The sequence below is a fragment of the Kogia breviceps genome, chromosome 2 (assembly GCF_026419965.1).
Source record: "Kogia breviceps isolate mKogBre1 chromosome 2, mKogBre1 haplotype 1, whole genome shotgun sequence".
In the NCBI taxonomy this organism is placed as follows: domain Eukaryota; kingdom Metazoa; phylum Chordata; class Mammalia; order Artiodactyla; family Physeteridae; genus Kogia; species Kogia breviceps.
Window position 1 is genome coordinate 103,683,382 of NC_081311.1, and position 26,878 is coordinate 103,710,259.

Here is a 26,878-nt window from a genome sequence, read left to right on the forward strand (position 1 = left end):
GCTCCCCACACCCCAACACAGGAACCTGCTCCTTTCAGGGCTGGGTGCAGGTGGTCACCCACAGCCCCAGGACCCAGGCAGAAGCCTGCAGCTGGAGCCCTTCTTCCCATGTCTGGACCCACTGCCTTTGCTTGAGGAATCCCCTCCTCGCTCTTTAGGGCTGACCCACTCCTTCCTGAGCATCTTTTACATCCTCCCCTCCCCCTCTCTGCCTGCAACCCCTCCCGGCTCCAGATCTTCTCTTTTCCCCCTTTCATCTACCTGATTTGTCCCACAGCTCACAGCTCCAGTGGCCCCTACTCCACCTCAAGACTTGTTTAACCCAGAGAGGTGTTATTATCTTGCAGGTGCTGGCTGGCTGAACTAATCTTATTTCCCTCTTTGCACTGGCTGCCAGGAAGCTCAAAAAAAAAAAAAAAAAAGATGTGTACGTGAACTCTAGCTCAGAGCACTTGGTTGAAAAATTATGTTTGAGTCCCAGGGGGATTAGATAAGACCCTGCTTTACAGGTTTGACATCAGCGACAATGGGTTTGCTGAGAAATTGCAGTCCCCTGGGTGAGAATTTGGGGAGAATAACCCCAACACCAAAGAAACCTACAGCCTTTGAGAGCAAGCCCATGAGAAAAGGAAGCAGGGGGAGTGGGTGGTGTCTTAAATGTTGATTTCACAGAGCTAGGGAGGAGCTGGCTCCTGTGGGATGGCTCCTGGGTGTGACCAGCGTGTGTGTGTGCGTGTGTGCGTGCGTGTGTGTGTGTGTGTGTGTGAACAGAAGCCATCTGGAGGATCCACGCTCAACTCTGGACAATGCTTGTCTCTGGAGGTGAGAAAGGAGAGGGTGGGGGGATTTTTACTCTACATTTTGTATACTTCCACAGTGCTCAATCTGATTATAAGGAGAACATGTTTATATAATACTTACATAATTTGTTAAATATTTTTAAAATGTCAGATATCTAACTGAAATTTACAATTAAATTGGTTAAAATGTAAGAGAGTTGCTGAGGGGGATCGACCCAGCAATTGAGCCTCCAGCTTGGTGTAGGTTCATCTGTACAGACACTCACTCACCAAGGGGTGTGCGTTGGGGTCGGGGGAGGTTTATTCTTGACTTTAAGTTCTTTTCTGGATGGAGAAGAGGGAACCGCTCGGGGCCGGCCTGGGGAACAGGGAGGAGAAGCCAGGAGGGAATGCCCGTGTATGGAGCGTTGCTCTTTGCTAAGTGCTTATGCTGGTATCATGGTCAGCCTGCACCCCTCTGTAGAGTGGGCTTCACCTCTATCTACAGGAGACAAACCCCGAGGCTCACAGAGGCTCAGTCACTTGTTCAGAACCACTTGGCTAGCTGTGGTGGAGCCAGGTCGGAAGCCAGGCACCTCCTACCTCGAGCTCCTGTTCCTGCTGTCTGCACTGCATGAGTGAGCCCACAGTGCCTGCTGTTGTAGAAAGTTTACAGGCAGACCCTGAAGGGCACCCCCAGCTCCCGTGGCCTTCTCTGATCTCCTGATCTGTCAGCACCCAGGCATCATACAGCAGCCCCCTCCCTGTATGTGTGTAAACACCTAGCTACACCCATGCACACTGGGTACCTGTGCATGGTCTCCAAGAGGAAAAGACCAACTCCTCCCTCCACGGGAGAAACTTCTTTCAGGTTTCAGGGTCAGGTTTGTTGTTACCTTGTGGATGCTGGCTGGCTGAACTAATCTTATTTCCCTCTTTGCACTGGCTGCCAGGAAGCTCCAGAAAAAAATTAGAAATAAAAAAAGACCAAGCTCAGAGCACTTGGTTTTTAATACTACCTTACTTTGGGCTTCATTCTATTGTTACTTTCCTTCTAATTTTCCATTATTTTTGTTCATCTCTTGTACTGCATACGTATCTATAAGTCCCCTTTTAGGAACAAGCACACCCAGGTGACTGATTGCGCCTTGCACGTGCACAGGAGGTGGCCCAGGCGCCTCCGGGAGCCCTCCTCTCCGGCAGGGGCGTGGGCTGGCCCGGCGGGCAGGCCGAGGGTGCTCGGGGGCTTACATGCACCAGCTGCTCCTGGGTCTCGTGCTCCTTGCTGCAGTCCTCCCAGCGGCAACTGGTCTCGTAGATGACCACCTCGGCCTCTCGCTTACAGTCATCGTGGTCCAGGTCCTCCTTGAGGTCAGCCAGCTGCTCCTGGGGGGTGGGGGGCAGAGCACACACACATGGGCCACATCCAGCCACCCGGCCCGAGGGAAGGTCACTGTCAGCCCCCTGAAGGCTGTGCCGAGAACCCGCGCCCGTGCTCACATGCGTGAACGCACAAGCATACACACGTGCCGGCTGGCCATCAGCACGGGGTCCCATCAATCCTGGGGCAACGGCCACAGCGAGGAGAACAGGAGACAGGAGGGCAGTGACTTTTGCTTATCCAGTGGGGTTTCCCTGGGCAGAGCTGGGGCAGGCCCCACGGGCTCAGGGGGGCGGCGGGCATCTGTACTTAGTGTGTGGGGTTGGCTCCCGTCTGGAGGCGAGCGGAGACTCCACACGCACTGGCCTGGCCTTACCCTCACACTGTCCCCTCCTCCCAAGGGCACGCATGGCACTCACATACTCTCCCAGCATCGGGCTTCCCTGTGACAGCCCTAAAACGCGGGTGTTTGCATTCTGGTATGACAGCCGGGCACCCTGACGTTCCAGCAGAGGCCGACTGGCTCCCTCCAGGACACAGTGAGCTCGCGGCTGCCCAGATCTGGGCTCATGTCTCCCGGCCACGATGGGGCCCATGTATGCCCATTTCAGGGTAAAGGAAAGGCCCCTGCGATAGGCTTTCTATTGATCACAGGCACCCAAAATTCCTTTCAAAGAGGACAGAGCCTTTTCTTCCCAAACCAGCGATAGACTTGAGGGTCAACCCTACAAGGCCCCCCATGCCAGCTGACGCCAACAGAGCTGGCCGGAGGCAGCTTCAAGCCGGGCACATGGGACAGGCAGAGTGGTACCAGGAGTGGGGACGTGGGGAGAGGCACAGGCTGGGAAGAAGGCCCGGCGAGGCCCTCCAGAGCAGGCTGAAGCCTCCCCAGTATCCCCTGGCCTGTGGGGCAGGCTCAGAGAAAAGCCAGGCAAAGGGGCAGACGTTAGGAGGACCTGCTTTACTTCTCAACTATTTCTAAAATGGCAGGAACGTCTGCCTTTCAGAAGAGCCTCTGGGGAAAGCATTTAGAGCTCAGGCTAAGGGGGGGCAGACGCCCTCTCCGCAGAGACAGGCATCCCAGTTCCCAAAGGCTACAGGGACTCAATGGAGCGGAGGCTGCAGCCTCCCATCTCAGCATCCCTCCTGAAGTTGAGTCCATTTCTCGGAGCAGAAACTGGTCTCGTGACCCCCCCGTGGCCGGTGCGGACGTGCACCCCAGACTGGCCTTCCACCGGGGCTGCAGAGGGCTCTCCAGGGGGTGGGTTCTGAGTGTCATCTCGCAGAGCACCTCACAATTAATGCACGTTGTTCCGGAAAAGGAAAACGACGTGTTGTCCGGTAAGTCCCCGGGCAGCACTGGGTCCGCATTGAAAGGAGGGGCAGAAATGCCTCTTTCCCGAATCTCTAGCTGTGGGAGGGCTGGGGCCTCCTGATGCCTCTACACTTCCAGAGAAACTGGAAACAGACGTATTACTCCTCAAGCTGTCTGCCCTGCTTACTTCAGAGGAGCCGGGAAGAAGCTGCCACATGGACGTGATTGGAGGCAAGTGTAGGGGCAGGGGGTGGGGGTGGGCCTGGGCTTCCAGACTGAGCCGGGCAGCATCCCAGCCCAGGAACCTGAGGGCTGAAGCTGAGACGGGATTCGTTCTGTTGCATTTGCTGCCAAGAGGAAGCAAGCCCGTCCACCTTGCAAATGAGTCACGGAGCAGAGGAGTCAGGTCACTGAGTGACACGGTGACAACCTCCTCGTGATGAACGGCCGTCCTTCCATGACACGAGGTAGGAGCGGAGCTGGGCAGGAGGGTGGGCTCTGTGCAGCCCCCCGGGTTGAGGGGGTGGGGCAGGAGTCTCCCCGGTGCTGAGCGCCTCCCCGCAGCCCTGGCCCCATGGCTCCAGTGAGTTCATCTCCCGTGGATATTCACCGTCCTCACCAATTTCAATGGCCCCTGATGATGGCCAGCCATGTGGAAACCATGCATCACACAGAGATGCTCTGGTGTCAGTGAGGGGAGAAGAATTTGTCACCAACCTCTCTGCTTACCTGACAATAACAGAACCCAATATTTCATAAAAATTAAGTGCCTGGAACACACCCTATGGTTTACAGGTTTGATAAAGGATGGTCCGGCAGATGTAGGGGAGACGGGGACCAGAGGCCCCGAGTACCCATGGTGTCACAGCTGCAGAGTCCGTAGTAATGGGTGGAGACCGGGCCACCACCAGAGGCCTGCCCCCGAGGTCAGCAGGCATGCCGTCCCCTTCCCTGGAGCTGGGGCTGTGTGCCTATCGGCTTGGTGTTGGAATAAGTGACAGGATCTCCAGAGAAAGACACCTGCACTAGGGTCTCAGCCCCACGACAGGCTCATTCCGGACTGCGGGATGCTATGTTCCCCTCCTTCCCGCCAGGAACTGTCCTCCCTCCCCTCCCAGGCACTGTACACTCACCCCCTCAAATGTGCGTTGAGTCCTTAGAAAATATTATCTCTCAGCCACCGCGCGCCAGGCCCTAGGCAAACCCAGCGACGCGGAGCCAAACCAGGCACTGTTCCCAAAGTGCCACCTCTCCAAAGCTTACCGTGCAGTGCAGGAGACAAAGGGACCTAGAAGCTGGGGTGGGGGGGTGGGGGGGGTGTCTGGGCAGATGTGAGTCCTACTATTCAGGGAATAGGGTGGGGTTCAGATTTCGGGGCTGAGCCATTCAGGGGACGTGAGCAACTCAGTTGGGCTGGGGCTTGTGCTGGGGGGACAGACAGCTGCAGCCCTCCCTCCCCCCTCCCCCCTCCCTCCCCCCTCCCCCTCAGGCAGGCGGGGAGCCGGGGACACAGCTCTGGTCCTCCCCGAGCTTCCTGGCGTGCCTGCCCTGCCCCCTCTGGCCCACTCACTCACTCGTTCACGCAGGCTGCCATCCATCACCCACTCTCAACAGGGTCATGGCCCCAAGGCAGCTGCCCCAGTTCGAGCAGGGCCAGGCGGGCCGGCGGGTTACCTGCGTCAGGGTCAGAGGGGAGGCCGGCCGCAGGCCCTCGGCCTCCGTCTTGACCTTGCTGCGCTTGTGGCCGACGAGGGGGTCGACGGTGCTGCTCACGGCCGACTCGCCGCTCTGCTTGCTCTGGGGGAGGGGAGCACAGGGGGGCACCCCAAAGTTCCGCTGGGCCTTTACCCCGGACCCTCGCACTAGGCCGTCCGGGCCAACACTTGTGTTTGCAGTTTCAGAGACAGAGTCCCAGCACAGCTTGGTCCTCTGGCCTGGGGCACAGCCTGGGGAGCCCGGGGAGCCCAGGGCCGGGCCCACCAGCACCCTCCTCCCTACCCCACAGTACCCGCCGCCGCCACGGAGAGGGAGCAGAGACCCCTTCCTTGAGAAATGCTGGGGACCCCGCTCCCGACTCAGCGGCCTCAACTTCTCAGCCCTCCCAGGCAGGGGCGGCTCTGCGTCTGAGGACAACAGGGCTGGCCAGTCCAGGGAGCAGGACAGAAGAGCTTGGCCCCTCGGGACAAGTGGGTAAGAGTCGTGGAGTCAGGGGAGGTGACAAAAGCTGACAGCCACCGTCTGGGGGAGGTGCTAGGTGGCCGCCTGGAGCCCTGGGGAGAACTTTCTAGAAGAGGGCCGCTCCTAGACCGCACGGCCTCTGGTCTTTCCTCCCCAGCACGTGGTTACTTCCAGCCTCTGCCCTGCCAGCTGGGCGGCCTGGGCAGCTGCTTTACCTCAAGGACGGTCATCGTGAGCACTAACCAGGATGCAGGTGGACCCCAGCTCAGTGACCCAGTGCCGGTGGCAGCCCCACTCTGCAGGTGTGTGAGCTCAGGCTGAGAGGGCTTTCAGGTAGGCAGGGTTCAAAACCTGATCTGGTGCTGAGGCCTGTGCCCCTCCTACTATCTGATATTATCTCTAGGACGCCAAGGGCATTTCCTCATCTGCAAAACACGACTTTGTTCATTCATCAAATGCTCGAGGCACCCGAGCAGGCCACGCCCTGTGTGAGCCGGCCTGGGATGTCAAAAGCCCGCTGGGAAGGTCAAATAAGATGGCCTCGGGTAAACTCATGCTCTCAAACTAAGCTGTACAATATTAATCACCTGTTTTGGCCATCCGCGTTACATGCTGTGTGAGGTCCCTGTATGATGCCCGACTCTGAATGCCAGGGTTTCTCCATTTAGTCATATGCTTACTGGACAGGCAGCCAAAGAATGGAGGCTGGGGGCTGGCCCATGGTGAGGGAGGGCGTTGTGTGAGGACCCAGCCCCGGTCTCCTGACTGCATACCCAGCCCGAGGCCCGTCTGATCCCGGGGCCTCTGCCCAGAGGTACGGTGCCAGCCAGACCCGTGCCCAGGGTCCTTCCACAGGTTCCTGGCTTGAGACGGCCATGACTGGCCTTCACTCGGGGCAGATGAGTACCTGATGGCCCCCCGCCCCCCGCCCCCACCTACCTGGTGGGCATCACTCAGACAGTTGCTGCTGCTACCGAGCTGCGTGGATGTGGCACTGATGGAGGTGAAGGCCATGGGCTGCTGGGCCAGGAAGGTGGGTGAGGGCTGGATCAGGGGTGGCGTGTGTCCGAAGGCCGAGCCCAGGCCCCGCTGCTGGCTCAGGATCTGCTGGTAGGCCACGGGGTTGATGGGGTGGGGGAAGGTGAAGGCCGGGCTGCAGAGAAGGGCAGACAAGGTGATGGAGAGGGCTGGGGTGGGGTGGGGGCAGGACTCTGTGAGGCTCATGCTTCCCGGGCAGACACGACCCTGCCCGGGGATCGGGACGGGCACGCTGCTGACTGCCCCGTCACCACAGCTCTACTCCACTCAAGCACCCGTGGCTCCCCACTGCCGCTGCCTCAGGCCTCCACCCAGGCCCTGCCCCAGGACGCAGCCTTTGTCCCTGGCCTTCGCTGCTCTGTCGCCTGAGTTGCGCCCCTGCATCGCTGATGCTCCCCAACCATTTGAACCCCGTTCTAACGCCCCCTCGTCCAGGAAGCGTGTCCCGAGCCTTCCAGTTCCCACTATCCTCTGTCTTCTGAGCTCTGCCATGCCACCTGCATGCGGGCCACTCTTTCCAGAACAGGACACTGAGGGAGAAATGGTGCCCTCCGCGGCTAAGTCCCAGAAGATGCTGTGGCTTCCTCCTTGCTCTCTGGGGTCATTCCCTCGGGGGTGGGGGGAGGGGGCGCCAGCCACCATGTTGTGAGGACACTCAAGCAGCGTGCGGAGGGGCTCCCGCAAAGAGGGTGTAAAGCGTGTGCCAACAGGCCCAAGGGCAAGCCATCCTGGAAGCAGATGTCCAGGCCCAGTCATCTCCAGGTGACTACGGCCCTGGCCCACATCTGGACCGCAGCCTCGTGAGAGGCCTGAAGCTACGCCAGTCTCACGCTCCTGACTCTGAAGCGGTGCGAGGCTAAATGCTTACTGTTTGAAACTGCGGGGGTGGGGGTGGGTTGTTTTTGGTTTTTTGTCACACAGCACAAGATAACTGATATAATTGTTATCATCCCTTATCTCTGGGTCCTTGGGCTGAGCTCTCTTGGCATTCCTAGGCTCCTCTAACCCTGGCCTCTTCCAGGAGGGCCAGGGTAAGGACATGGGTTTCAGCCTGGCTGGCTGGGGTCTGAGTCCTCTGAACAGTCAAGGGCTGCACAGAGGGGACAGGGCGGGCGGTGACGGTGAGGTCTGAGTGTGCTGTGACCACAGAGGGAGACATCTGCCAGCCCAGAGACGTGCAGGCCAAGCCAGTGTCACACCTCCAGCGGTCTCAGTGCTGGTCAGAGACACTGCTGAAATACTAGGACAGTCCTCTTTGACTTCGTGCTGGAATCTTTCATGACAGGCCCGGTAAGGGTTACTAAAAAATCTTCTGGTGGGTGAAAACCGGGCCCATGAAGACGTACCCAAATGTTGGCATGTGTCAATGTCACCACTACTGGTTTTGAATTCCTAGAACAGTTACAAGCAGACTGACTTACAAGTCCCATAAACAACAAGGTCCTACTGTAGAGCACAGGGAACTCTATTCCCTATCCTGTGATAAACCACGTGGAAAAGAATGTGAAAAAGAATGTATACATGTGTGACTGAGTCACTTTGCTGTATGGCAGAAACTAACACAACACAGTAAGTCAACTATATTTCAATTAAAAAACCCAAAGAACAAGTCCTGTGTTTCTCCTGGGGGGCCAGTGTGGACCCTCCCCACTGGGCCCCAGCCCAGCTCCCACTCCCGGCCCCGGCTCGCGGGCTGGGCTCACCTGAGGGTGCCGGCCGACAGGTGCCCGTAGGAGCCGCTGGCGGCCGAGCTGCTCCTCGAGTTGTTGATGTAGGCCACCAGCGAGTTGGGCGAGGTCCGGATCATGCGCTGCAGGTCAAGGCTGGCATCCGAGAGCGGGGAGACGGACAGCGCCCGCTTGCGGCTCAGCCGGGGCGTCACTCGGGGGCTGGAGAAACGCGACACTGCGGGACAGCCAGGCCAAGGCGCGTCAGCGTGGCCGCGCTCGTGGGGGCGACGTGACGGGCGAAGGGGGCTGGGGGTGGGGACGGTCTGATGGGCACGGCGGATCTGCCCCCGTCCGGCTGGCGCCTCTGGGGCACGGGCCTCTCTTGGCCTCAGTCCGCCCATCTGCATGCTGGGCCTGGTCCACACCTGGTGCGCTGAGGATCTGTGTCAGCGCCTGTCCTGTTAGGCGCACAGAGGCCGAGACCGGGTCCAGTGACGCCTGAGGCCCAACGCCCAAGTCACAAGCCACAGGTGAACTGCTCGGTGGCCTCTCGCAAAGGGAACTTACCCGTGAAGCCAGCAGCGGGCCAAGAAGCAGGGCCCGGCCAGCGCCCAGCAGCCCCTCTGCCCCTTCCGGACCCTCCCCGGCGCAGCCCCCATCCTGGCCTCTCACCCTCAGCTTAGCATTGCCTGTTCTGCGCATTTGTCTATTACGTAAACGGAATTATCAATGCTTTTCCTCAAACGGCTTCTCGCGTACGACATTATCGGTGAGGTCTCTCCACGCAGCTGTGCGTGGCAGGAACCGGCGCCTTTTTCATTGCTGTAGAGCATCCCAGCGGGTGACTTTTCCACAGGAAGGAGAGGGAAAGGAGTCACGTGCTCATCACGTTGCGACCAGGATCGCCCCGAAACGCCCCGACTGCACGTTCGCCAAGCAGAGGCCCCAGACTCCCGGCCGGTCTGGGGTGGGGAGAATGCAGGGTGCCACGGCAAAAGGCAGCCTGGCCGCACACAGACGGCTCTCCAACACCGAGGCCCTTCCCCTCTGGAGTCACTGGGTCCCGGGGACCTGTTGCCTTAAACACGCGTGTCGGGTACACTTTCCCCCTCCTCATACGTACACACGTAGCTGGAGGGAGGGAGGGGGGCCTGCCCCCAGCCCGGGCTCCCTGCGCCTCAGGACCAGGGGCCCCAGACAGTGCTCCTCCTGACAGCACCTCCTCTCCCAACCAGGGTTCCGGTCTCCCCTCCGGGCACACAGCAGCCCAGAAAGGGTCTGGCAACATCGCTGGACAAGAACCCACACGCCGAGGTTCCCACCCTGGCCAGACCCTCCTTGGGCCAGTTTCCTCTCTGCGAAGGGTCCCCAAGTGCCAACCTCCAGGGCCGTGCTGGAGAGCGCACTAGGTGGTTCCCGGGCTCGCAATGCCGCCCGCCTCCCTTCTGCCTGCCCAGCCCTGCCCGGACCCCAAGGGTCCCCTCCTCCAGGGAGACGCAGAATGTCCTGGCGGCGGGTTCGCGGGTCAGTGCGCCGTTTCCACCACCGCAGGAGGACTGAGGGCGGGAGCGACACCCTGTGACTCTCCGGGCCCGCGTTCCCAGGACCAACCGACCCACTCAAAAGCCCACCGCCACCAACTGGAGCAGCCTCGGCCGAGCCCCTGCCTGCTGCCCCGGGGGGCAGCTACGCCCAGCCCTCCCCCCGCCCCATCCTTGGCTGGCAAATCTGGGAAGCCCCTTTAAGCCTGGGCCACCAGAATCCTCCAGCTGGAAGGGGGTCCTGGGGTCTTCTTTCCTAACCATCTCCTTTGTGGATGAAGGATGCTGGGTCCAAGACCAACTGCCCCGGGCGGGTACCTTGTACGTATGTCTGTACAAGCGCACGCGTGTAATCACAGACTTTGTTTTCAACCAGAAAGGATGAAGCACTTGGAGGAAAGCTCCCAGTTGGGAGAGGAAGTCGAGTTACTCAGGGGTATTCTGCTCCTTGAACGTCTTTGGTTTTGGCCGTCTGTTGATTCTGTTGGGTTCTGAGGCCTGGGGCTTACAGACCTCTCAGCAAGCAGAGCCACGGCGGGCTCACGGAAGGCGCTCCACTTGACGAGCGCCAGCTCATCCTACCCCGCGGAGGGGCCTGGGAGCACGCCGGCACCCAGGCCAGCGGGTGACACACTCGGACCGCTCCACCACCTCCGTCTTGCGGCGGGAAGGACCCCAGCCCGGCACCGTGTCGCACAGCCTCACTCGGCCTCACAGGCTCCGACGGAGCAGCCCCTCCCCAGCCGGCGCCTGGGCTGTGCCACAGACACGACCACCCATCCGAACAGGCATCCCGGACTGCAGAGATGGGTCCTGGCCCACCAGCAACGAGAGGCAGCGTGTGTCCCTTCGCTGTGGTGTTTGGATAAGTCCCTGCCTCTGAATTCCGGTGCATGGAACGACCCGGAGACAGCCCCCCGCTTAGTGACGACATTCAGACCTACCGCTGCGATGAACAGCCATCACTGCCCCCCGAAATGCAAACCCAGCTGTGCAGATAAGAAAATGAGGCTCAGGGAGGTTAGCAACTTGCTCAAGGGCAGGATTTGAACCCAGGTCCAAAGAAGCCCTGCTGTTGTGGCTTTTGTCTGTCCTGAGTGTACCTTCAGAGAGGTGGGGAGAGGCAGGCCCGGCAAGAGGTTCTCACCACAAACAGCTTTCAGATCCTCACTTTAGCGGCTCTGATGGTGAACTTCCTGACAGACAGCTGCCCACCTGGTCTCCTACGTCTGGAGGGCAGCCCCAGTTCAGCCCACACCGCCCATCTCCTGCAGGGCTGGGCTCGGCGGGCGCCCGCCACCCACAGAGCAGCAGAGCAGGGGACCCGGGAGTTGGCCTGACGCCTCCCCTTCTCACCTCCTTCACAGTTGCATCTCCCACTTCCACCAGCCCAGCCCCCCACTTGCTTGGGGCATCCGGGGGCCCTTAGCTAACTGCTGTCCAACACATGTTTCCTCACTGCGGCCAAATCAGATCACGTCTTTGCATCTGCCCACCCCAGACCTTTCCAGAGCTCCCACCACCACTAGGAAAGAGGCACAAGTCCTCAGCCCACCCAGTGGCTCTGTGGGTGCCCCCGACCCCCTCTCCAGCCTCCTGCACAGGGCCTTTGCACATACTGCTACTTCTGTCTGCCGCGCTCTGCCCTCAGCAGGCTCATCACTTTCCCCAGGAGACAGTCGCTGACCTCCTGGAGTTGGGCAGGTACCCCTGGGACGCTCTCAGGACACCACGGTCCCCTCTCTGTGAACAGGTGCAGCTCGGGGGAGTTTGCGCCTGCTTGTGTATGTCTGGTTGCTTCTGCTTCTCCCGCCTCTGTGAACTAGGGACTCGGTCTCCCCGCTCACCGTTCTATCCCGGCACCGGGATCCAGCTGGCTCGGTGGTGAGTCCAGTAGGAGACGCCAAAAGCCGGGCACGGGGCAGAGGCGTGGTGTATCAAGGGATAGTGGACGCTCAGGCATCCAAAGTCAGTTCTTACTGAGCGTCCTGCGGATACTTGGGACTGCTCTAAGCATTTTCAAGTATAAATCCATTTAATCTTCACGACTGTCCCATAAAGAAGGAACTGTTATGAGCCTCACCTTACAAAGGAGAAGACAAGTAACTTGCCCAAGTCCGCGTGGCCAGGGGAAGTAGAGAGTGATTGGAAAGCAGGTAGGTGGACCCCAGAACCGCCACTGCACTGCCTCTGCTCAGGTGGGGAGGGTAGGTAGGTATCAGGGGAGGGCTCTCCTGGGTGCAGGGGCCCAGGGTGGGGACACACACACACACACACACACACACACACACACACACACACACACACACTCACACCAGTGGGGGCACACAGACAGCCTGACACTTAGTGGCTGCCCTGGGGTGCATTACTCAGCCTCCGGAGCCTCTCCTTGCCCATCTGCACAATGCGGGCAGCGTGGTCGGTGTGTCCTGAGGACACAGGGGCAGCACCATGGACAGTGCCTTGAACCCAGCAGACCTTCCAGAATGAAACTGTGAATGAACACGGCTTCTTTAGGGGCTTAGGAGGACTCTTTGGTGAGCAGGGGAGCTGAGAGCTAATAACGGAGAAAAGGACAGCAAACCTAGAGAAGACGACGGAGCCACAGTGGAGGACATCTGTCCCTAAGCACTCATCCACCTATCCGGGTGTCCTCCAAGCTTCTTAATTCTTTTTTTTTTTTTTTTTTTTTTTTTTTTTTGCGGTATGCGGGCCTCTCACTGTTGTGGCCTCTCCCGTTGCGGAGCACAGGCTCTGGACGCACAGGCTCAGCGGCCATGGCTCACGGGCTTAGTTGCTCCGCGGCATGTGGGATCTTCCCGGACCAGGGCACGAACCCGTGTCTCCTGCATCGGCAGGCGGATTCTCAACCACTGCGCCACCAGGGAAGCCCAAGCTTCTTAATTCTTATTTGCTGGGTTCACTCCTTGTTCCTCCTCACTTTAAAGGCAACTCAGATATAAAAGTGAATCTTCCCAAAGACTCCTGTTACTCATGAACTGACTGGTAAATGGGAAAATACAAGATGAGGGGGTAGATCTAATATCATACAAAGTAACAAATACACACACATCTTTGCAATACACTTAAAAAAAGATTTTGCTACGAATATTTGGATTCCCACCCTCTCGTGCGCCCCTAACAAGACAAAACAGGCCAAATCTGACAGTGATATTCATCTCTGTTATTCCCTCCCCTCGAGGGAAATATGTTTATTAATGCACCTCTTCCCTTGATAAATTACTAAATAGAAAGAAAAGCCTGGCACTCATTTCCCGCGGCTTCTCCTGTGATTTATGACCAGGACCGGCAGGCTCGTCATGTCCATTCATCTGCGGATGCCCCCGTTCTGAGAGCCGACGGCCGCTGGGTGACCAGCCACCTGCCTGCCCTCACCTGGGCAAACGCCAGACGCCACCTGACCGGGATGCCGTTTTGTCCGCTAGTTCTTTCTTTCGCTCATTCGCACGTTACTTCACACACCCATCGGGCCCTCCTGCAGCAGTCTGTTGGCCAGGCACTGGTCTTGATGCTGGGGGAGCTGCAAGCAAGGATGCCCAGACCCGTCTCCTGGAGCTCAGCGTCTCGGTGGGAGATGACAGTGGTACCTGTGGCTCTGGGCAGGATCGCCAGACACCACTGAAGCGGGGTTACAAGAGGTAATGATCCCAGAGCACTCGCGGGGGCGGGGGAATCTCTTTCCCTGGGATAGTCGGAAATGGCAGGAGATGCAGAAACAGGCCCGGAACCCGGGCAGACGCAGGGTCTGACCCTGTCTGCCAGCTCTAGCTGGGTGTCTTTGGGCGAGTCGCTGGACCTCTCTGGGCTGTTCCTCACCCAGAAGATGAGCCCAGAGCGCCCACCTCAGGGTCACTACGGACTACCGAGCAGCGTATCGCCCACAGCTCCGGATGGGCCTCCTGTGGACCCGGGGCTGGGACGCGCCTTCCCTGGGGACAGCAGGGCACAGCCTCGTGGCAGGGCTTGTGAGCCCTGAGCCCCACTGCTCAGGGAGCGTTCCTGCATGGCCCAGTCCCTCGCCGGATTGCTTCTGGACTCCCTAAGGAGATGCTCTAAGGAAATCCAGCCCGAGGACCTTGGCCTGGCCCACACTTAGCTGTTCACAGCCCCTCTTGCAGGGGAGTAGAAAGCACTGAGGCCTTGGAGCCCAGAGGTGTGTGCTGAGGCCTATGAGTGCATTTCCCAGGTCTACGATGGAGACAAAGAAACTCAGGGCTCTGGGCTCGACGTTCCCCACCTGGAAAGTGGCTTCGTAACGCTTGTGTCGCGAGACTCTGGGCAGGCTTGCCGGATGGGCCGGACACACCATTCGGCCTGAGCCTGCCCTCAGCGCCCTGCCCCCCGTCTCCCTCCTGTCGGCAGACTGGGTGCGGACGCCCTCCTGGGACGGGCCTCTGGCAGCCCCTCCGTCAGCTCCCCTTCCTCTCCATGGCGTGATCCGTGTGACCGGTTCCTGAGACCTCCCCGGACCCGTGGGCAGCACAAAGAACGGGCATCAGCACGGAGGCGACATGCGAGGGAAATGAGTGTCCGTGCGACAATAAAATATACAGCTCGTAGGAAACATGGGCTGTAGGCACACAGCATTCCACACGGAAGCATTTCAAGCTCCTCGGCGCGGTGGGGCGGGGGGCGGGGGCTGCGGCTCCGCCGTCAAACCACAAACACGCAACGGCATCACGCGAGCAAACTCCATCTTAGGGCCCCGGTGACAAGTAGTGACCTCCGTGCTCTCTAGAGGCCCACACTAAGGCAGAATGGCCTCGGATCCCCGGACTGGTTATCTATCACCGTCCAAAGCCGCGTCACTCCGCAGTCTTCCGGCTGCTAATCGGCCTCCGTAAAGGACAGGGGCAATGGGCCTTCGCTGGCCACCTGGAGGCCAGGAGGCCCCCCGCAGAGGGAGGGCGGCTTCTGCTGGAGATGCCCCTTGTCCCGCGCACAGCCCGGCCCTGTGCTCTGCGGGGGACGGAGGGCCTGGCTTTGCCGTTCAGCAAGAACCGACCAGAGCCCCTCCAACTCCAGCCTCGCTGCTAAGGCTGTGGCACCTTCCCCAGTGAAGGACACACACACGACCCAAAGGAGATCGTTCAGGCGTGACGGGGACACAGACGGGGACATCTTCCCCAGACATTATGGGTTTCCCACTTCAGAAAAAAAAAAATAAAGGTCTATTTTAAGGTGAGTCTGTTAAAAATATAAGACTAGAGTTACCGTGTCGGTGGCACTTGGCGAAGGTAAAGCTGCGGGTGGTTTGCCAGTGGGTGGGCTGGGGACACTGCTGCGCCAGATGTGGACCTGGGTGGCCTTCCTGACACCCTCTCCCCAGGACTCCTCACAGCCGGGTGCCCCTGGTCTCCACATCCCAGCTGGACACTCATCGCCCCCGGGACGTTCTCTCCCCCACGGCCCCGCCTCCTCTTGGAATGTGAAGCACGGGTGCTGAGGAAACAGGCTAGGTAGGCAGGGCGGCCTCGGGACAGGTGTTCTTTGCTGCGACAGGGAGCTTCCACAGAGCAGCACCCCCCCCGCCAGCTCCGCGAGAGCAGGGCTTGGCACGCTGTGTTGCTAGCACCTGGCTCCATGCCTGGTACGTAGTAGGTGCTCAATAAATACCCTCATTCACGAATGGAAGAGGAGAGTGAGTGTTCATGGTGTGGGTGTGTACGTGGTACGTGATAGGGTGTGTGTGTGTGTGTATGTGTGTGTGTGCATGAAAAAGAGAGAGCGAAGAGACACACACACGGAGCCTCCCCAACTCCGCACAAACTCTCAGGGCCCTGCACCGGCAGAGAGCTTACGTGTCCATGGGCAGCTTCCTCAGATGAACACACATGTCCTCAGAGCCTCAGGGCCCTTTCCCAGGCGGCCCTGTGAGCCCCGCTACCCGGGCCCCAGGCCTGCACACCTTTCCCCGCAAGAGTCTGAGCACGAAGAAACTCAACCGGAAGACCCGCTCGCACCTCCACGGGGTGGACAGAGGCTTCCCGGGAGCACCTCTCCGCAGGCCCGTGCAGCCGGGACCAGACGAAAACACCAGAGCTGGTGGGCTTTCCCACGGTTCACAGGAGGGCAGGGGCCAGGGACCCCCCCACCCCCCGCACACACCCAGAGGCAGGTCTGTGCTCAGCCGGGCGCAGGCCTGGGCCCGAGTCTCTCGGGGCCACGCGGGCACCGGAGCTGCACAGAAACGCCTAAAACTTTAAGTAGCGGAGGCAAAAGTTCTGGCTGAAACTGGTTTGGAAAAAAAACCAAGTAATGACGCATACAGGAATTCATGCTGGACTTCACTCTGACTTCCTCGGGGGTAAGTGATGGGGAACAAAGGAAAAGAAACCGCCCTTTCCTGAGGTTCACCGGGGTTTGTGAAAATCCCCGGGTTGCCACCAACCCCCAGCTCAGCCCAAGAAACCCATGTGTCTGTCCAGACCAAGGCTGGAGGTGGAGAAGCTCCGCTCTGCACCTGAAGAGGCTCCCACACCCACTGCTGAGCTCACCTCCTAACCACAGCCCAACCCCCGTGTCTCAGATGCTCAGCCCAGACACTGCCAAACGCTGAGCGCCCCAGAACAAAGCCGCTTGTCCCCTTCCAGGCTCCCCGCAGGCCCACAGCTGCTGGCCTCACATTAGTTTGCATGTTTCTACCCCAGGTTCTTCTGTGACTGCCGCTCCCTCCCCCCCTCCCCCCAAACACAGAGCCCTGCTCCTTGGCAGGTGCTCCTGGACCTGCGGGGCTCTGGGTTTGTGAAGACGGGAGGGCCAGCCAGTTACAGCTGGGGCCCCTCGTGTCCTGCAGGTGGGCGGAGAGAGATGCAGCGCCCAAGGGCAGCTGATGCGGGCGGCGTCCCAGGAGAAGTGCCGGCTGACCTGAGTCCTGGGACCTGGTGCGGGGCGGAACGGTGCCAGCCTGCGGGGATGGTGGACGGGCGCAGGGCCGCAGGTGGGGAGAGGCAGGCTGGAGGGACGGCTGCCGGCCACGTGGCAGAGTCCGGGTTTCACCCCAAGGGTGATGGGAGGGGCGGGGGAGGCTGAGCTGGCACAGGACTGGACGGCCGGCGGGGGTGCTGAGAAGGCAGACTTGGCGGGTCTCGGGTGGGCTGGCCCGGCGGGGTGGGCTGGCGGTGAGGAAAAGGTGTCCAGGAGGAGTTGTGGCGTGGGGCCCAAACGAGGGGTGCACGGTGATGCCGCCAGTCAGGAGGCAAAACCCTGCAGAAGGGGGTAGATTCGAAAGAGGGAAAGGATACCGGTGGAAGGAGATGGGAACCCGCTGCATGGAGCACCCACGGTGAGCCTGGTGCTGGGCCGCGCTCACACAGCACGCGGGGTATCACCGCCCGGGCCCCGCCGGCTCCCAGCAGCACCGGCTGCCCCAGCGAGGACGCGGCTCGAGCCGGCGGGGCCCGGACCCGCCCGCAGCACCACCGTCCCTGCAGCGCGCTGGCTCCGGCCCAGCTGCTCGGCCCACCGGGCTCTCCCCGAGGCCACGGCTTATGGGGCCCCTCGGACGCGCTCTGGGCCTGGGGCGCTGTGCATGAGGGAGAGCCCGCGGTGCTGGTGACGGACGGGGCGGGGCCCGGGCAGGTCCATGGATGCTGGGAACCCCGGGGGGCCCATCTTCCGGCGGGGCAGGGACGGTACTTGTGGCCTCGGAAGGAGGCTGAGGGGAGTCACACGGCGAGCGTGCATAAAGGCATGGCACACGTGTGCACACGGCAGGCGCTCACATGTGCTGACTCGGCCCCTCCCGCCCTCTGGGGACACCTGCCTGACCCGACCCCTCGGCCACGGCTTCTCCGTGTCTGCCCGGCTGGCCTGGTGCCACCCGGCCCAAGGCCTTGGCAGGCGGACGTCGCTAGGGGAATCTGACGTTGGGACAAGGGCAGCAACCTTCATGCCCTGCACTGTCGCTGCCGCTTGGTTTCTAACTGTGATGAGCAGCAAGCGCACGTGTCCTCCCCAGGGCCCTCCCGCTCCCCGCGGGGCGCACCTGTAGGGCTGTTAAGGGGAGGAGAGAGAAAAGCATGCAGATTTATGCACTCAGGGGGCCGAGAGGCCTCACTGCACCCCCGCACTGTGTGCCTGTCCTGGACGGAACACCATCCGGGGGAAGGCACAGGGGCGAGACAGACCCAGGGGCCAGCTTCTGGCAGCATCGTTTGGTCGTGCTGTGGGTGCCCTTCAGGGCAGGCTGAGGGTGACACGGGACAAAACCCACAGAGCTGCCATTAGGGGGAGTGCCGTGCTCCTCCCCAGGGACACTCCTGCAGGGGAGGGCAGGGAACGCTGCAGGGGAGCGGTGCTCAGGGACCACTCGAGGTGGCCCCTGTAAGTGTGCGGTGAGCAGGGCAGAGAGACGATGAGACAGGTAGGACCTGGACCCAGTGCTGCAGTGCTGGCACCTGGGCAAACATCTTCTTGAGCAACAAAACACAGAGAATCTATAAGGGACTAAAAACAACTTGTGTGTGTGCGCAGTTGGGGCGAATTATGGACAACAAGATACAGAAAGACCAAAAACCCAGCTGCCCCTTCTGAGGAGCCGGGAGCAAAAGCATGTACCGCGCATGCCCCCTGCGTGCGGAACCACCAAAGGGGTGGGCGGAGCACCTAAGCCACGCCTCCCCTGACACACCCCCATCCTCACTCCATATGAGGAACCAGCCCGCCCCACCTCGGGGAGCAAACAAGCAAGGAAACCTTGTTAGTTGTTCTCGCTCCCCCAACCCCCGCTGCAGCAGGAGCCCCCATAAAGCCTTGCCTGGATCTCTTGTCTGGCCTCTTATCAATTTCTATTGATTGAGGAGGTCAAGAACCCTGGTTGGTCACAAGGAAAGGAGGGGAGTGAGGGGGCATCCAGAGGGATTTCCTGGAGGAGGTGAGATCTCAGCCAGGCCTTAGGAGGTGAGGGGCTCGGCTTTGATCTGGCCGTTGAGGTGGAGTTGCAGTGGCTGGTGTGTACTGGAAGCCCAGGGCGGAGGACTGGGGGACGGGAGGTGGCTGAGGGGTGCAGGGGCCCCCCCCCGAGTCTTGCAGCCCTGCCTGGCCCCACGGGACTACCTGCAACCCAGCAGGTCTCCTGCAGGTAGGTGTCTGTCTGCTCCCTGCCACCAGGGAGTGAAAAAGGGCTTGAGGGGGATAAACCCGCAGGGGCCGCCTGCCGGCCCCTCGCTGTGGCTTCCAGCCCCGCTGCCTGGCCTGGACCCCTGGGGGTCTCTGGGATGAGCTCCAGGGCCGCAGGCGGAGCAGTGCTGACTGGGGAGGGGAGACATCTTTAGCACACGGGGGCTCCATCTGACGCCAGGGGCTGGCTCACAGCCAGGGTGCAGCTGCCCCTGTAAAAGTAGCTGTGAGGATGGCTGGGGGTGGGCGGGCGACTTGGTACGTCACATGAGGCACCAGGCACCTCATCTCCCCAGAATGCCCGACCGGCTGCGCCCCCAAGCGGGCCCAGCTCAGTTACTAACAACTCTGTCCTGCAACTGCTCAGGCCTGAGGCCCCAGTGCCGCCCTCAATGCCCTTCTTCCTCCCTGACTCTACTTCCCAGCCAGGGACAAATCCTGTGTCTCTTGCTTCAAACTCCATCTGAAGCATGGCTGCCCCTCCCACCTCTGACAGCTGGACCACCTGCTTCCACCGTGCCCCTAAATCTGTTCTCCGCCCGGCGGCCAGAATGGAAGTCGGGTCTCGTTCCTCCTCTGTCCAGCCCCCTCCACGGGCCCCACCTCACTCCGCGTGAAAGCCAAAGTTTCACCAAGCCTTGACCGACGGGCACCGCCGGCCCCTGGACTCTGGCCCCACCCTACTGCCCCTTCACTCACTGGGTACCAGGTACACTGGCCTCCCGGGATTTTCTTGATCCCAGCAGGCCCACTGCAGCCTCAGGCCCTTTGCACTTGCTGTCTCTCCTGCCTGTATCACTCTTTGGCCTATGTCTGCATGGCTCATCCCTTTCAGTTCTTTGCTTGAATATCATCTTGTCAGTGAGGATTTCCTGATTCCCTCCTTCAAGACGGCACCCTCATCCACCCAATGCTCCTTACCCCATTCCTGAACTGTGTGTCTCTCCCCACTAAGCTGTAAGTAAGTTCCATGAAGGCAGAGATGGGTCCCTTTGGTTCCCTGGGGTGACTGCAGTTCCTACACCTCCTGGCCCGTGATGACTCACTAAGTATCTCTGCGTGTGGTTCAGACGCAGTCCCCCGGGACAGCAGTCACGGCAGGGACTGCGGTAAACCCCAGATTCCTCCACTGGGCCCCCCCCCACACAAAAGGAGCAACCAGCACCCTGCCCGGCCTCAGGGCGGCCGTCAGCCCGTCCTGCTCCCCCCCCCACACCCTGGCCCAGCACTCACCGTCCACTGGATTGAGGTAGTCATGGAGATGGGGTGCGCTGGCCGCGCCCCCGCTCTGCATCAGCAGGTCCCCATACGGCGTGGGGTGCCCTGCCATGAGGGTCATCTGGTGGTAATAGTCTGAGGGGTTGGTGCCTGGAGCGGGGAGGCCAAACAGCCCCCTCTCTTTAAGGTGCTCGTGGGCCGCTGTGGGCAGGAGGGAGGGAGAGGAAGAGACTGTCAGAATCTGGCCAAAAAGAAGAGAACCACGCACCTGGCCCGAGGCGGTCCCTCTGGGCCCTCCGGCCCTCCTCTGCCCCCCACCCCCCACCCCCCGTCCTCGGGCCCCCTCCCCCGCCGTACCCAGTCAGCCCCGAGCGGCTGGCTGGGGCGGCCAGAACCCAGTCTCCACATTCCTCCGCTTGCTGAGAGCCGTAAACAACTGTTTGCTCCTCCCAGTCCAGGCCCCACAGACGCCCAGCGCTCCTGGGTCCATGGTCCAGCATAGGCTCCGAAGGAAAACGGAGATGCATTCGGAGGTGCCAGGGTGGCCAGACAGCGGGGCGCCAGGTCAGACTCACTCAACGCTCAAAGCGGGGTGGCGGGCGACCGCTCGCCCGCCCTGGCCAGATAAAGCTCCCCGCCTGTCACAGCTCCGCACTCAGCCCTAATGGGGCTTAGCCAAGAGGCCCGGAGGCTGAACTTCAGAGGATCTTGAGGGGGCCTGGCACTCAAGGGTGCGGTGTTAGTTAAAGGGGGGCTTGGAAACCAAACATATACCCCCTCGGGGGTCCTGGCTTTTACCAGGTGTGCAAAATTAAGAAGGTGCCACCTCTCGGAGCTGGCTCAGTTCTCCATCTGTAAGATGGGGGTAATAATACCCGCCAGTCAAATTACTATTAAAAATGATAGCATCAGCCAACGTTGTTTTGGGCGTTCCGCCGGGTGGGTGCAGGCACGGGGCTGAGGGGACCACATCCTCTCTCTAGTTTCACGGGCATCACGCCGTGAGCTGATCCCCTCCGCAGATTAGGACTCTGGCACTTCAAGAGATTAAGATGCCACCCCAGGCCACGCAGCAGGGAGTTTGAATCCAGAGCCCGGGAACCGGCCTCCCTGCCATTAGTTCTGGCAGTGCCAAAGGAGACGCACACACTCCGCACAGAAAGGAGCAGCCGGTCCGTGGAAGCAGTCACCTTCCCCTCGCTCTCCTGCTGTATCCTCTAGGGACAGCCCTAGCCTGCAGCCCCACGGCCTCTGCCTGGCCTGTCCGTGCCGGAAGTGCCCTCCCCTCCCCCTTCTTGCTCGTGCCTCTTCGCTGAAGCCTTCCTTGAGCGCCCACTGTCCTCCATGCACGCGCACGCGCGTGCACGCGCACACACACACTCACACGGTCTGGTCTGGCAGAGCCTGTGTGTGCCCCTTGTCTGTAGGAGTACAGACATCTCTCAGGGCCCTCCCCGACCCAGGCCTCGAGAGGACCGCCCCGTCTCCGTGTGTATTCGTTTCCTCGGGCTGCTGCAACAAGTTAGTGCAGGCTTGCTGCTAACTGCTGTGAAAACAGATTTTTATTCTCCCTCAGGTCTCGAGGCCAGAAGTCCAAAATCAAGGTGTCCGCAGGGCCACCCACTCCGGGGGCTTTAGGGGAAAACCTGTTGCTGGCCTCTTCCAGCTTCCAGGAGTTGCCAGCTTCCTTGGCTTGTGGCCTCATCACCCCCATCTTTGCAGTCATCTTCTTATCTATGTGTCCCTTATAAGGACACTTGTCATTGGATTTAAGGCCCACGTGGATAATCCAGGATGATCTCTTCGACTCAGAATCCCCAACTCAATCACATCGGCAGAGGGCCCTTTTCCACATGAGGCCACACTCTCGGGTTTGGGGCTTAGCACATGGACGTATCTTCCTGAGGGCACCAGGCCACCCGCTGCACCACGTGTGAACTTCAAGGCAGGAGCAGCGTCTGGACCCTGGCCTGCACCGCCAGGAGAGGCTGGGGGGCTCCGGTCCACTTCCCAGGAGACACGGGCTGTGTGTGGACGTGTCACACCCTTTGGGGCATCCTGGATTGGTCGCGGCCACTCGGGGGCCCATGCAGAGTTCAGGGCCGGGAGCAGTGGTGAAGGGCCATTTCCGAAAGGCCCCATCCTGGCCGGCCGTCTTCATGTCCCGCGGCTGCGGCCATTCACCTTGTCTTGTTTCTCTTTGTGACTCCGCCCTTTTCTGTCTCGAATTGAACAGCGTTGCCATGTGACGGAGCTGGGCCACTCAGCCTCCTCTCAGGAGGGACACAAAGTCACCGGTGGTCACCCCCGAGCCTTGGGGCCGGGGTCCCATTGAGAGGCCATGCGTTGACCTGCCAGAGATGCAGACAGAAACCTGCCCAGCTCTGCCTTCTTTCTGCTCTGAGGGGGGGCCCGAGACACCCCGATACAACACCCACTCTGCTTAACACCAGCTTCTGCCTTCTTTCTGCTCTGGGGGGGGCCCAAGATACCCCGATACAACACCCACTCTGCTTAACACCAGCTTCTGCCTTCTTTCTGCTCTGGAGGGGGCCCCGAGACACCCCGATACAACACCCACTCTGCTTCACACCAGCTTCTGCACAGACTCTGGCATCTTGCAGCCAAGTAATTCTCACCTAAGAGAGGACCTCCATGAATAAACAGACGTCACCATTCTCATTACATAATTTGTATGCCAAGGCTGTTTATGAATAGTTCTTTTTAAAAATAAATTTATTTATTATTTATGTTTGGCCGTGTTGGGTCTTTGTTGCTCCGCGCGGGCTTTCTCTAGTTGCGGCGAGCGGGGGCTGCTCCTCGTTGCGGCGCGTGGGCTTCTCATTGCGGTGGCTTCTCTTGTTGTGGAGCACAGGCTCTAGGTGCGCGGGCTTCAGTAGTTGTGGCATGCGGGCTCAGTAGTTGTGGCTCGTGGGCTCTAGAGCACAGGCTCAGTAGTGTGGCACACAGGCTCAGTAGTGTGGCACACGGGCTCAGTAGTTGTGGCTTGCAGGCTCTACAGTGCAGCCTCAGTGGTTGTGGCATGTGGCCTCAGTAGTTGTAGCTCATGGGATCTAGAGCACAGGCTCAGTAGTTGTGGCACGTGGGCTCAGTAGTTGTGGCTCACAGGCTCTAGAGCGCAGGCTCAGTAGTTGTGGCACACGGGCTTAGTTGTTCCGCGGCATGTGGGGTCTTCCCGGACCAGGGCTCGAACCCGTGTCCCCTGCATCAGCAGGCAGATTCTTAACCACTGCGCCACCTGGGAAGTCCTACGAATAGTTCTCTAACGAGTGCACAAACCAATGCACCCCTGGTTCCCTATCTTGGACCACGCATTTATCGAAAGACCTACCGTTGATGGGGGGCAGGGAGGAAGGCCAGCCACTGAGCATCCCACGGACAGCGGCTGAGGAATGACCAGCATTAGAGTTCGCATCCCTCCCCCGACCCCGGTGCCCCAGGCCTCCCTACTCACCGTCCACAGGGCTGAGGCCCCTGGCCGCAGAGATGGCGGGGTGCGTGGGGCTGCCGTGCACAGTGCAGAGGTACTGCTCCATGTGGGAGCTCACGTACGGGTGAGGGGCGTTGAAGGGGGACTCCCCAGGGCCGGCAGGGTGTGGGGAAAGTCGGATCAATGAGATATCCGAGATGACCGGGCTGCCACTCAGGGCGGGAGGCCTGCAGAGACAAAGGGGAACGTTTTAAGGAGGTGTGGCCCGTCCAGCAGCAGAATCAAACGGGCGGCTGCACCTTTAGTCATTCGCCAACATGCCCTGGTCACCCTCACACAGAGTCTCAAATCTCATACACCAGCCAGTAGACGCAGGTGGAAAGCTCCCGGGGCTGGTGCAGCTCTGCCCACCCACCCATCATGGTGGCGATGGAATTCTGCACACACAGAGCTGGATTTGCTGGACCACAAGCTCGGCAGGTCACACACGTGTGCGAGTTGTCACCACTGCTTCCCCGGGCCGGACGCATTAACAAGTAAGGCTCCGAAATGGACGAACGCCCGCATCCTACCAACTGGTATGAAAAGCAGACCATGAAAATACTAACACCAGGGGGAAGATACAAAGAGCTCATCTTCCTAACAGAACTAGAAAAATCAGGCGATGCCCTGAAAGACTGAGAACTGGGGGCTTCCGTGGGACAGTCCCTGCAGTGAAGCACTCAGTCACGGGATCGGCTGTAAAAGAAAAGATCAGGATTCAAGGAGCGTCCGGAAACGCCGAGCTGTCATAAGCATTTTGGAATATCAGATTCTACCTCTTTCCTTACATGGGTCTCCTTCAGATGTCCCCAGCGTCTCCCTTCTCTGACGCGCACTGACAATCGGGCACGCGTCTGGCGCGGTCCCCTGGGCTGGGGCTGGTGTGGCCGCGGTCCAGTGCTATGGTCAGCCCTCCAGGAGGCACCTGCTCAGCTCAACAAAGGGCAGGCCTGCTCCCCGGGGGCCTCCAAGCAGCTGTCAGCATGTTAGCTACAGGGGTATTTTGAGGTCAGCTACTCCAAAACTTGCCCATATTAAAGAAGAAATCAGACTGGGGGAAGCTGCTGTGAAAGCACAACTAAGTCACTGGAACTAAATCTACCAAGACTTCATTTTCGACTTTTCAGAAAATAGGGCCCTCTCTGTGACTTGACACAGTGCAAAGAATAGGTGTTCGAATCAGACCAACCCGCATTAGAAACTCAGCCACTATGAAAACAGTATGGAGGTTCCTTAAAAAACTACAAATAGAACTACCATACGACCCCGCAATCCCACTACTGGGCACATACCCTGAGAAAACCATAATTCAAAAAGAGTCATGTACCAAAATGTTCACTGCAGCTCTATTTACAGTAGCCAGGACATGGAAGCAACCTAAGTGTCCATCAACAGAGGAATGGATAAAGAAGATGTGGCACATATATACAATGGAATATTACTCAGCCATAAAAAGAAATGAAACCGAGTTATTTGTAGTGAGGTGGATGGACCTGGAGTCTGTCATTCAGACTGAAGTAAGTCAGAAGGAGAAAAACAAATACCGTATGCTAACACATATATATGGAATCTAAAAAAAAGAAAATGGTTCTGAAGAACCTAGGGGCAGGACAGGAATAAAGACGCAGACGTAGAGAATGGACTTGAGGACACGGGGAGGGGGAAGGGGAAGCTGGGACAAAGTGAGAGAGTGGCATGGACATATATACGCTACCAAACGTAAAACAGATAGCTAGTGGGAAGCAGCCGCATAGCACAGGGAGATCAGCTCGGTGCTCTGTGACCACATAGAGGGGTGGGATAAGGAGGGTGGGAGGGAGGGAGACGCAAGAGGGAGGGGATATGGGGATATATGTATACGAATAGCTGATTCACTTTGTTATACAGCAGAAACTAACGCACCATTGTAAAACAATTATACTCCAATGAAGATGGTAAAAATAAAATAATGAAATAATTCCATTTGCAGCAACATGAATGGACCTAGAGATGATCACACTAAGTGAAGGAAACCAAACAAAGACAAATACCATATGATGTCACTTATATTTGAAATCTTAAAAAATGAAACGAATAAACTTATTTACAAAATAGAAATAGACTCACAGATGTAAAAAACAAACTTAGGGCTACCAAAGAGGAAAAGTAAGGGGAGGGATAAATGGGGAGTTTGGGATTAACAGATACACTCTACTCTACATAAAATTAATAAACAACAAGGACCCAGTGTAGAGCACAGGGAACTATACTCAATATCTTGTAATAACCTATGATGAAAAAGAATCTAAAAAAAAAAGAATATTATATATATGTATATAACTGAGTCACTTTGCTGTACACCTGAAACTGACAGAACACTGTAAATGAACTATATTTCAATAAAAATTTAAAAAAAGAACGTTAGCCTTCATCAGCTCAGTTCCGCTGAGCAAGTAATTTAACCTCACCAAGGCTCAGTTTCCTCATCTGTCAAATGGGGAGAACAACAGTGCCCATTTCCTGGGGCTGCCATGAGGATGAAAGTCCCCCAAATGGTGCCTGAGACACAGCCGCCAGTCAATAAGCGAGAGTTGTTATTACAGCATTAGTACCACACTTTGAGGGCAAAATCCAGATGTGCCTGGGAAGCCCTCAAAACCTTGACGTCGGATGTGTGAGAACCGGTTACTTCAGAGAGGGCATGACTTGTCCATGGGCTGGAGCACACCAGAGCTAATTACTGATTATGTGCAACAGGGCATGAAAACCGTGCTTATGACACAGTGTGAACCAGGACCCAAACAGGTGACTTCCAGATGCCTTAACATCTGGCTTACACAGCTCCGCGCTCAGAGGCCGCTCTACAGGCCTGGGTGTACACATTCTGTTACTTCATTTTTGAGCTTTTGCAGATGTAATTGCAACGGATGAGCAGATGCAACGAACCCGCCGGGGCACTTCACACTGTGGCGCTCTCGCCCACGCCAATGCTTGGCCTACCTGCACTCTATACCTCGTCAGGGAAATTCCTTCTCTTCCCCGCAAGCCTGGGTCAAGGGACCCCAGTGGTCAGCGGCGATCTCCCTGAAACCCCTTCCCCTGGCATGAGGCCTCTACTCCCCCCAGGGGCACGGTTCCCATCTTA

The 26,878-nt window shown here is 58.9% G+C and overlaps 1 protein-coding gene across 1 annotated transcript in view; it reads right to left on the reverse strand.

The window, feature by feature from the left end:
• GLI2 (GLI family zinc finger 2) overlaps positions 1 to 26,878 on the reverse strand; it is a 240,919-nt gene that overhangs the window by 15,453 nt on the left and 198,588 nt on the right. Inside the window, exons 4-9 of the mRNA XM_059054909.2 lie at positions 23,737 to 23,939; positions 20,277 to 20,462; positions 8,395 to 8,596; positions 6,593 to 6,806; positions 5,150 to 5,272; positions 2,031 to 2,165 (exon numbers count right to left, since the gene is read on the reverse strand). Of these exons, the coding sequence (XP_058910892.1) occupies positions 2,031 to 2,165; positions 5,150 to 5,272; positions 6,593 to 6,806; positions 8,395 to 8,596; positions 20,277 to 20,462; positions 23,737 to 23,939 (1,063 nt within the window). The remainder of the gene's footprint in view (positions 1 to 2,030; positions 2,166 to 5,149; positions 5,273 to 6,592; positions 6,807 to 8,394; positions 8,597 to 20,276; positions 20,463 to 23,736; positions 23,940 to 26,878) is intronic.